The 12,141-nt window shown below is 32.9% G+C and overlaps 1 protein-coding gene across 1 annotated transcript in view; it reads right to left on the reverse strand.

Annotated features, from left to right (window-relative positions):
- The window catches only part of CSPP1 (centrosome and spindle pole associated protein 1), a 97,421-nt gene that overhangs the window by 51,630 nt on the left and 33,650 nt on the right, over nucleotides 1–12,141 (reverse strand). The window contains exons 6-12 of the mRNA XM_074319130.1: nucleotides 9,232–9,265; nucleotides 7,561–7,675; nucleotides 6,256–6,396; nucleotides 5,421–5,478; nucleotides 3,530–3,738; nucleotides 1,396–1,517; nucleotides 923–1,001 (exon numbers count right to left, since the gene is read on the reverse strand). Coding sequence (XP_074175231.1) covers nucleotides 923–1,001; nucleotides 1,396–1,517; nucleotides 3,530–3,738; nucleotides 5,421–5,478; nucleotides 6,256–6,396; nucleotides 7,561–7,675; nucleotides 9,232–9,265 — 758 coding nt within the window. The remainder of the gene's footprint in view (nucleotides 1–922; nucleotides 1,002–1,395; nucleotides 1,518–3,529; nucleotides 3,739–5,420; nucleotides 5,479–6,255; nucleotides 6,397–7,560; nucleotides 7,676–9,231; nucleotides 9,266–12,141) is intronic.

Here is a 12,141-nt window from a genome sequence, read left to right on the forward strand (position 1 = left end):
TGGTGTATTATAGAATTGTATACTTGAAATCTATATAATTTTATGAACCAATGTCACCCCAATAAATTTAATAAAATTAAAGAAAAAAGTTAGCTATTATTAGATAATTCCATTGATACAACACTCTTAAAAAGTGATATTGTAGAAATGGAGAAGAGCTGTTGCCAGTGGCCAAGGAGGGAGCACAAACAGCAGGGAACTGGGTATGTCTATAAAAGGGCACCCTCATAAGGGATCCTTGTGGTGAAGGACGGGTTCTATATCCTGACTGGATCCTGTGTCATATGTCTGGGTTGTGATATTGTACCATAGTTTTGCCACGATGTTAGCATTGAGAGAAACTGGGTAGAGGGGACACAAGATGTCTCTGTTATTTCTAACAATTCCACCATGGGAATCTACAATTATCTCTAAATAAAAAGTTCAATTTAAAAAAACGATTCTCTAGAGGTATATTTATTGACCTGAAAAAAATGTTTATGATATACTATTAATTTTAAAAGCAGATTATAAAACAACATATAGGATATAATATCATTTTGGTGTGTGTGTGTCTATTTTTGTGAGTTTGCGTGTATACTCAGAAAGACTTCCTGAATGCATATTTAGCTGTGGCTCTCTCTGGCTGAAGGAAATTTTAGGTGATTTCAATTTTTTGCAGATGTTTGTTTGTCTTTTATTTATCAATAATATGCACACAAGACTTTTGTAATGAGAAAAAGTGATGTTATTCTTAATTTTAAAATGTGCTTTCTAGGAAACATTGACTTAAAAGCAATACTGTGAACATAATGGTTACGCAATAATTAGAAATGAAAATGTTGTATCTGTTCTGAAGAAAAAAATAATGAGTTGAGCAATATAGGTTCTAAGGAAGACAAATTAATCTTCAAAGCAACTACTGTTTTAACTAATGACTTACATAATAGGTGGTGCTGGCTGGTGGGCGACGGGAGCGCTAACATAAGCTGCAGGCTGTGCTCCCACCATTCCTGAGCCATCTTAAAACAAAACAAAAACAAAACACACACACATTTATTCCAGAGTACCCATTTAACAACAATTATCCCTAAAAGAAAAATCACATACTGAATATGTGACCCAAGGAAAAAAAATTCCTATTTCCTTCTGGGTTAGGAGTTAGCAGAAAAAACAATGCAAGAAAATGCAACATAATTATTTGTTTCAATCTAAATAAAAAGGAAATAACTATGAAATATAACTGAGTTTTAAAATGGGGCAGGTTATTAAATCAACAAATGTACAATATTTGAATTAAGTAAAACTGCTTTTCTCATTTATGTATTTTTGCTTGTACAAAAAACAATTTTCCTGACTGAACCACTGGAAAAAAATGTTTACCCTATAGACTTATATACATACAAGATAACTTACAATAAGCAAGACCGGGGTCCAAAGTATTCCTGGCTCCATAAAAATAATACGCATCATCGTAAGGAGTTCGATAGCTAGTGGCCAAAGGGGGTAGGAGGGGAGGTGGAGGCAGAGGTGCAATCCTGTATCAAAAAAAAAAATTGGAAAATGTTCCACATTTCATTGTAATTTTTTAAAATCAACATCATTCTTTTGCAAAAATGTTACTGAAAATCTAATTACTGCTTTAGAAAAGGCTACAATACTATGTAAGACAAAAAAACCAGATTTGTTCCATCAACTAATATCTAATTAGTCACTATATGCAAATATTGAACAAATATGGTCCCTGTCCATGAGGAATAATACAGAAATAAACAGACAATTACAGCAAAGGACAGTAAATGAAACCATACAAGTAGACACGGAGTGCTATAGGAACACGGATCAGGGACATTTAAATCACATAGGGGAGAGGAGGAGAGCCTAAGGAAGCTTTCTAGAAAAAGCAATGCTTCAGCCATGTTGCTACAGTGAGTTAATCACAGAGAGGAAGGATAGTTCAGGAAGAGGAGGGGTACACGACAGGATTACAAATGGCTCCATATGACTGGGGGAAGAGGTGCATTTTGTAACTCTAAAAAGGTATTATTGTTCTCTCAAAGAAAGTTAACCATAATGTGAAAAGTTAACCATATGTATCAACAGTAAAGTCTTGACATAATTTTTAGGATTTCCTAAAGTTAAAACTTCTACTTTAGCATTTCATTACTGATTAGGAAATATCACTTATTTCCACCAAGGCAACATTTTCCAACAGTGAAACTGGCAAAGGAAAATTCCTTTAGATGAACAAAAAGAGAAAGGGGGCACCCTAGAATGTTCATATTTTTAAGTGTATCTTAACATGTTGTCCCTTGCGGTATACTTCAAAATAATCCCGAAGGGCTCAGAAGGCATTCAAGTTCTCTTCAGTCATGAATATTTTTCACATTTATTAGTCACTCAGCGTGCCTCCCCTTACCATTCTCACTCCATAGATACATCAAGAAAGCAGTTGAAAAGTGCTATGAAAAATTGTCAATAGCATTAAATTTTACATTTTTATAGAGATTTATTTAAGATTTAATCCTCACAACAACCCTGTAATTATAGATAAGGAAAAAATATTACTATTCCACTTTTACAAATGAGAAAATTGAAGTTCAATAAAGGCGCAGTGTGACCAAAATCCAGACAATGAAACCAACCATTTTAATCCCTCAGCCAATGCTAAGACCACCACATAATGCTCAGTAATTCCAAGCCCACCTAGTCTTTTGAGTCAGGAAGCAAATAAAACACCTGATTAATACAGTAAACAAAGTCCTACAATTTGTTAGTAGTAAATAAAAGACCAAGTCCTTTTGAAAGAAAGTGTAGCGCAGAATATATCACTGTTAAAAAAGAAAAACACCTAAGTAAATACACTCCTATAATTAATACATTAATAGTAAGCAAAAAATAAGTTCAAGTCCTACTAAGAGAAGAAAGCACAGCACAGAAAATATCAATGTCAACAACAGGATTTTCTGTATGTATAGTCTAATACAGCAGGACGCCTTTTAGCAACGGAAATCAAATCTTTGCCCTAGTACCTAAATTACAGTTCTATCATCTCAACAGTTTTCATTTTAGGTATTTGAGTTACATGGCCCATGAGTAATCACACAGCAAGAGTTAAATGAAACAGAAGTTAAGATCAAGTAATACATATAGCCACATTAGAAACTTTTTCTGCATAAACTGAAGGAATTATTCAATGTTTGCCAAGTGGAATTACAAAATTGAAGAAGATGTACATCTTTTATATGTTAAAAGATATCAAAAATAGATATTCAAATATATGACCTAAAACTAAATACTAAATGTACTTATGCATCCTAAAAATACTAACGCATCTTTAAACAATAAAAGAACGTATGATTTCCCTTGTTTTTATAATGACAGAAGACCAACAATGAAAACAGATTTCAAGAGAAATTATCTGAGAAATGCCGTTAATTCTACAAAAATCTCTGAAGGTTAATGTTATCTGCTTCAGTAAATGCTTCTAAATACAAAATACAATGATACCTTACCTACTTCCCAAACAAAAAACATTTTAAACAAGCACCTGGGAGGCACCATTTCACCAAGGGTGCTGCTGAGGCCACTGTGCAAATCTTCACTCTGAGATGGGAAGGAGTGAACTGGAGGGACAGGTGGGGCAGATGGGGCCGATAAAGGAGGGAGAGGTGTCTGGAAAGCTACTCTGGGCCTTTCGGGTGGTATCTTCTCTTCATAGTGTCGTGGTGCCACACTAAACTGCTTTAGTCTATCGGGCTAAAAGAAAGAAAAACATCTGTTACACATAATCACAAAATTAAAGGTGGAAGGCACCTCAAAAGGCTCTCTAATCCCAGACTGCCAGCACACTTTAGTCACTCACAGAGGAAGAGAATTTTACAGCTAGAAGAGAGTTTGAAGCTCTAGTCCTTATCATATAAACGGGGTAACGGAGGCTCCCTGAAAGTACATAAATCACCTAACATTTTGCCATAATAAATAATCAAGCAAAGACTAGAGTCAGGTATTAATTCTAAACATAAAACTCTCAATTATATCACAACACTATGCTGCTTCTCTATCCATCACAGTATTCTCTAGAGCAGTCAGCAAACGTTTTCTATAAAGAGCCAAACCGTAACTACATCAGGCTTTGAAGGTCATCCTACTCAGCTCAGGCACAGTGAGTGGCCAAAACAGTATGTAAACATATGAGCAGAGCGTGCTGCAATAAAATTTTATGGCCAAAAATCAGCAGTAACTGGATTTGGCCAAAGCTATACTATACTTTGCTAACCCCTGCTTTAGAATACCATTTGTGGGTCCTTTTCTAAGATTTGCACATCAAAAGGAAACCTAAAAGTAATGGTTAACTACTCGTATTATGTCTAATTATTTTTTTTATTCTGATAAAGTGACTTGACACTCTAGAGGTTGTTTCATTCAAATATAAATAAGAGGGACCATCAAACACTAACGGAACTATAAATTTAAAGTTTAACATGCCATCATATTACATTAAAAAGTTCAAGACTTTAAAAGGAATTTTTTGATTGTGAAAACTATTTCAAAGGGCATTTAATGATAGAAGAAAATAAATCTAACTTTGGAATTTATCTTTTTTTTCGCCACCATGTTTATCTTCCCCCGGAATGATTTCTCAGATTAATCTAAAAGTTTTATTCTATGAGCTGTCAAAAAGCACACTGGGAGTGATGCCAGTGCCCTATTAAAATTCTTTAAAGAGATAACCCACAGGATATACACTTAGCCTAAGTAAAAAGAAATCAAACATTGCCTCAAGTTGAATAATTTTAAGTTGCTATATTCTTTTTAAGAATGAACTTTTTAATGAAATTTAAGTTTCTTAATCATCATTCAAAAACGCAACTAAAACTTGCCTTAGCAAGTAAACCTACATATCCAACTACAGAAAAAGGACACTCTGAGCAGAGCAATACATTATTACCTTCTTCTTACTTAACTGCAATGCTGTAAGTAATTCATTCCACTTAACGATGAGAATTGCAAAAATTAAAGTAAAAATAAGGTTATTATCTCTCTCTTTTCATTCAATAAAAATTACTTAAATACTGAAAGACCGGCATTAAAGATTTCAGTTTCTTTGGAAATCAATCCAATATAAGGAAAGTAGTCAAGACATATTCAAGAACAATATGAACATCTATTGTAAATTAAACTGAGATAACTTTCCCATGGAATAGTACACTGAACAAAGTAGAAAGAACTAATTTGAAACAAACTTAAAAAGAAAAAAAGGATGCACATATAAAAAAGGATGAATTACTTTAGAGAAATAAACAAGTTTAGTTTATTACTGTTCAAATTGGTCACCTCTTACATTTCCCCCAATATCGTCTATCTGTCTCCACTTGCTGCCACATTTGAGGCTTATTTGAATAAAAGACTAACTATTAAAAGATGCCAGGAACGCTTACGGATTTCTCAGGGTCCTGTGCTCCAGAAGCTGCAACCCTGAGTTCCAAATCCTTTTCTCTAAACAAAATCAAAGTTTTACATATTAAAAAGCATAGTCAACACTATCAAAATCATAAGCATTACTGAAACTTATACACAAAGCCCATGTAATAACATCTCCAAATACAAATAATTCCCTTAACTGACAGTAAAGCCTTAAATAACTCTGAAAACTAAATTTTCTGATTTGGGGCAAAGTAAACCACATTTCTACAAAAAAGATTATAAACACTGAGACTTGTACACAATATATTAATAAGTACCTGTGAATTTATCAATGTTTATTTTTATACTGCATATTACATTGTGACAAGATAACAAATCAACATGCTTATCTTAAGCAATGTCCTTCATTTCTGATAAAAATAAAGAGAAAATGTGGATTATGATCATGATTTGAACAAAACACCTCAGAAACTACTTGGAAACACCATGGCAAAGAATGTTTATGAAAAAATAAAAAGGTTTATAGTTCAAGGGAATTAAACTAAAATATAAGGCAGTTTTTTGCTCGCTAAAGAAAAACAATGAAGAAAAAAACACTATCACATATAAAACAGAATATAAGAAATAGTCACACTACAATAAAGTGCTACTAAAGTATGAAATTAAAAGCTTATTATTGAAATTAATATTGCATTTATCATATATTGAAAACTCATCGCTAAATAAAAGTTACTTAGCTCTAAAATTAGAGCTATATAACACATGTTAAATGCTTAGCATTCTGTACCACAAAGTAGGCACCAGATAAATGTTTTCTATTATCACTATAAGTAGTATTAATTACAACACTGAGCTCTCACTAAACACCTTTTATAAAGCACTCTGAAAAAGTCTAACCAACTGGAAGTTGTGTACATACCAAAGAGCATCCCCGCAAAAGGACTACACATCTCTCGGTTAGTAGATCTGGATGGTTCATTGTCTTGAGCACTGAAACAAAAACAAAAAGAATTAGAAACCAAATAATTTTCAAGAAACAAAAATTTAGAGTAAAATGTAGGTTTGAGTTATTGGCCTTTCAAAGTATGGCTATTATAATAGTAACATAATGTTAGGAAAAATCATGGCATTTTATCTCTTTATACAGTGGGACCCCAATGCATTCAGGCTCTCTATACAGAACCTTTTTCTTCAGATTGCTTCATTGGCTCTATAGATACCCAATAAAATCATTTTTTTCTGCATAAGAACAGTTACTTCGGTAAAGAAAACGAATATAAGTATACATAAATGCTTAAAAAAAACAAAGAAACAAAAAACAAAAAGCGAAAAAACAGAGAAAGGTGGTACGTATGCACACACTTGGGAAAAAAGATCATCCCTAAGATTCCGTCCTTGAAAAACAACTTCCTCAAAGAAACCTTCATTAATTAGACCCACACATCAAGTACTCCTATCTCAAGCACTTTTATAAATTACTTTTCTTCAAAGAAAATAGACACCTTTCTTGACACATGACAGTATCTTCATTATATACTATAGATTCAGAACCATTTATTCTTGTGTATGATACAAGAAAGTCACCAAATGATAAAAACTGTAAAGATAACACGCATATAAAATACATATAATTTTCTTTCTCTTCAACATGGCAGAATTATGTATGAGCACTAATTTTACAACGTAATTATAAAAGTTATCTACTCAATGAGCTGAAAATCAAAAACAAAGTTTTGAAAGGAAAACTCACATCGCAGGAACAGTTCCAATTTATCTCCAGTCAAGTTACATTACCCCCATAACTCCGAGATATTATAAAAAAGATTATTAGTGCATTAAATTCCATGCTTATTTCTCCTTTCATTACTTCAAACAAATTTATATATTAATACTTTATCATGATAGTGACTTACTCAGAACCTTGGCAGATTTTATAATCAAAATTTGCTCTTCAAAAGAATGCTGTGAAGAACTAGAAATTTTCATTTAACACAACTCTCCGCCACGCCCCCTTTTCCCTTTAATTTCCTTCTCACTAACAACGAAGGCTGTTAATACACTACACCTTTCGACTTTTCCACTAAGCCAGTTTTAGTAGGTGCTGCTTCACAATGTCATGATGACTACAGGCAGGATTGATATTCCAGACTATACCTTTTTTCTCCAGCAGATGAAATTCGTATGTTTGATTGCTCTGTGACATCACCACCATGCTCCATGGCAAGCTCGTTCCCTCGTCTGTTCCCGAACAGCCTTAAAAACACATCAGCTTATAGAGCTTGTTCCACACACAGTGGACCTTCTTATATCTCTTTGGTGTTTTTACATTTGATGTTGGAAATAGTAAAGGGAACATGAAGTCAAAAATGAAGTTTCCCTGTAATACGTTCCAAAATTAATTCGAATGAGATCTGATTCAAGTAAGATCTGCTGGTTAGTAAGAGACACTTAAGAGTTCCGTAGTCTTTAAAAGAAAAGGAGGTTATTATAAATTGTTTCAATGTAACTTTATAAATTTTAACTGGAAAATTATGCATATCCTAAGACATTTTATCATTCCCTTATTCAAAGAATATTTATTTAGCACCTACTACATGCCAAGTACTATTCTAAGCACGGGGTATAGGGATATGGTCCTTGCCCTCATGAAGATTATAGTCAAATTTCAAAATGAGATCACTTTTTTATCAAAATTCATAAATTCTGGGAATTATTTCACTGCACAGACAAACATTTATAACTTAAAATATAGCAGCATACTTAACATTTGTTTTAATCAAATGTGGCAAGCCGTAACATTTGCTAACAGTGTAAATCACATGACAGAATAAATAATTAGCAATAGGTGCATCGAAAACATGATAACAAACAGGCTGATGCATGGGTAGAAAATGATAGTTTACTTACAAGGTCACAACAAGAAAAAAGATTAGAATGTTTTTTATTTCCTTCTTCAAAATCCTTTTCAGAAAATAATTTTTAAAAATGTTTTCAATTAATTTTTTTTCCATTTGGCAAACATTGATTTCTTTAGAATAATATCTCATTCCAGAGAAACATGACTACGTGCACCAACATTTATCAGCATCCATTAAAAATCAGCATTTCATAAGTTACATTTCTTTACATGGCAGTCAAACTATACTATCTCTCAAGGGGACTACCGTGTTTCCCCAGAAATAAGACCTGGCCGGACCATCAGCTCTAAGGCGTCTTTTGGTGTCTTTGGAGCAAAAATTAATTTAAGACCTGGTGTTATATTATATTACACTACATAAGACCCGTTCTTACTTTACTTATAGTAAAATTTTACTTACAGTAAAATAAGACCCGGTCTTATATAAATTTTACTTATAGTAAAATAAGACCGGGTCTTATATTAATTTTTGCTCTAAAAGACACATTAGAGCTGATGGTCCGGCCAGGTCTTATTTTCGGGGAAACATGGTACTAGAAAGAAATATGGCTGTTAAAGTATTTTTTAATATTTTAGGTGGATTTCATTATCATGTTAAGAAAAATGCTGATTTTCAGAAGAAAGGGGACTTCTCATTCTCCACAGACCCAGCATATAAAATTCTTTCTTCATTTGTTTGCTTCACACAAGCCACTGTCAATATCATCTAAGGAAAAATGACTACACAGAACTGTAACCTTAATAATATACGAGGACCTGGCATGACATAAATGGCTTCCATTTTTCATCCATATCTAAAACAACAGAACCCTCCACAAACTCTTGCAAATAAGAATTTCAAATTTATTTCAATTTTTCAAAACACAGCTGGTTTTATATCTAAAGTCCAATCTCTTCTTGAAACTGACACATTACTTTAGTGTCATTCCCTACTTCTATCACCTAAAAAACAGATACATATAAACTCAAATTCAAATCTGTTTAACAAAGCCAGGCAACCAGATTTATTGATACTGGATCTACATGAATACACATGTGCAGAAAAGAGTTAGCAGAGCCGGTCTGAGATTGCCTATCCTTATAAAGGCCTATGTGCAAGGCTGGCCCTTGACTGGCCTGGGAATACAGATTTTGGGAGGGGTTCCACCATTCCCAGAACTGATAAGAGTAGCTCACTGTGCCTAAACTGTCTGTACAAACAATGTAGGGGACGCTGAACATCTGTATTCCTTCAGGGAGTCCGGAATTTTGGTACAAATTTGGAAAAGGGTGCCTCTGTGACCAGCCCCCAATAAAAACACTGGACACTGAGTCTCTAATGAGCTTTCTTGGTAGACAATATTTCACCCAGGTTGTCATAATGCAATGCTGGAAGAACCAAATACGTCCTGTGCAACTCCACTGGGAGAAAACTTTTAGAAGCTTGTACCTGGTTTCCTTTGGACTTTGTCCCATGTGCCTTTTTCCTTTGCTGATTTTACTTCATATTGTTTCAACTGTAGTAAATCATAGCCAGGAATAAAACTATATATACAAAGTCCTGTGAGTCCTCCTAGCGAATCCCCAAACATGGAGGTGGTCTTGCAAACTCACAATACAACAAACAAAAGTAAATTTGTTGATGTGGTACAGTGGTGTCTATGCCCATGAGTTTTCAAATATAGAAAAAATTTCAAGTTACAAATTTTTAAAAACACAACTTGGGATTAAATCAGAATTAACCAGAATTAAAGGCTACTTACACATACAAAAATTCTAAAATTTATTAAAGAGCTTGTGGCTTCCTACCTTTTCAGTTAAATTGGCTAAAGACAACATTTGGACTTGCAATTCTAGCCTATCCATATATAGTTGAACCCAAAGCATCTACACTAAAACATGTGTTACAGGTTTTTATGTATATAAAGATATTTTAATAAAGAAAATACCACAAGCACACTTTCATAGTTTATTCTAAATTAAATAAATTTAAGACATGATTTTATTTATGTATATGGTCAAGGTTTCTCCGGTAAAATCACAAAGATTTCGTAATAAACAACCCATATAAAAGAAAGAGTAAAGTGTATCCTTTCTCTAAAGAAAAAAGTTATTTAAAAATTATGGAAGTCCCCTCTGTCTCTAGTAATCATAATAAAATTAAAACTGGAGAAATGTTTAAGAGGCCAACAAAGAGCAGAGATATGTATTTCATTAAAAAGGATAAAATAAAATCTGAAAGCATTCTATTCAGTTTTATGAAATGACTGATATGATTGTGCTTACTTTGTTAAATCAGGGAAAAATTACTATTTACAAATAGAGTCCACAAACTTTTTTCAAGTTACTAATAGAAAACCAAAAGAAAAAGAAAATACAACCTAGAACAGAATATAACAAGCTATGAAGCCAAATTATAGCTTGGAAAGTTAGCTACTTATTTTCTAGTAAAATATTCCTATAATTATAATGGAATTTCCTTCATTCACTGAAGTTTCTTTCATATTTGTAATAAATTTAGCATTTAATGACTCAGCTATCTCTGGCTGTTCACTTTAACAGCATTTATGGTGGTCTTTCAATTTATTTTAGAAACCTTTACTGAGGTAAATAAATGAAGTCATCTCTGAACACAGGAACGGGTGAGAGCCCGCAGTTTTAACACAGCCACCTCTCTCTTCAATCCTCTCAACATTAAGGGGCATCTGACAGACGGTAATTTCCAGAAGTAATGAACTCACTAAATGTTTAACAACAACCTGATTCTAGTCAAAGTGCAGGAGTTCAGTGTAGGTCCAGTTTGTCCTTGAGAAGTCCTGTTTAGCTGTGGCTTTAGAGCCAGTGCCAGATTAAAACTATCCCTGTGACCCACAACCATCTAAATATTCTATGGCTTTAAAACCATAGGTTCACTTAACACACACCTCAATCTACTTGGGTTTTGTCAGAAAGGGGCAGACCTCATATAAGAAAAAATGTCCTTACTTTGACATAACATCATATTTGATTGAGAGTATAATTGTAAAATAGTTTCACCATCCTACTATCAAAAAAAAAGTTAAAGGTTAGGTTAAATGTAAAAAGCTTTTTATCTATTTCCTTGAAGACGTGGATCAATAACTAGTTATTAGGTTCAAATCTCAATGCCAAAAAAACCAGGGATAGGCTAGAGGCCAAGTTTAATCACTCCATAAATTAACACATGCATTTATCTTTTTTTGAAAATTACTCTCTTAAAGAAGAAAAGCAAACTGTTTAAAACCAGAGGTATTTTCAGCTAATTGAAATGGGAATGAACACTGCTAAATGATAATGAATAATTTATATTTTTTTCCTTAAAAAACCACAGAATCAAACTACTTCAGAAATAAATTCATAATGCTTATGCTGTAAAAAAATTAACACATTACAAAAATAAAATATTTACCATCTGTTATGCTGTCAAAAAATAACACATTATAAAAATATTTACCATCTGTTGGTCCTAGATTAATATAGCTCATAGGAAGGGAGAATCAAATTTCTCCTTACTTAAAAGAAATCATCTAATTCATATTAACGGTTACACCACTTTTCTTTTCATATAAAGAATTTCTCTAATGTGAATGCATTCTGCTGTTAGGGGTACTCTAGATTATAAAAGTTAAAAGAAAAATACTAAGCTATTAATGTGAGTCTCCACTGTTCTCATTGTTTTCAGTTCTTACCCAATTTTTATATTCTCTTTAATTCAATAACAGTGTTTTATAAAATCAACCCCATCTTTAAAGTGGGGAAAATAATTAATATTAAAATGGTCCTTCCAAAGATAAATGAAAATCTAATATAAGAAAAAAAAA

The sequence above is a fragment of the Rhinolophus sinicus genome, linkage group LG14, assembly GCF_036562045.2.
Source record: "Rhinolophus sinicus isolate RSC01 linkage group LG14, ASM3656204v1, whole genome shotgun sequence".
Classification (NCBI taxonomy): domain Eukaryota; kingdom Metazoa; phylum Chordata; class Mammalia; order Chiroptera; family Rhinolophidae; genus Rhinolophus; species Rhinolophus sinicus.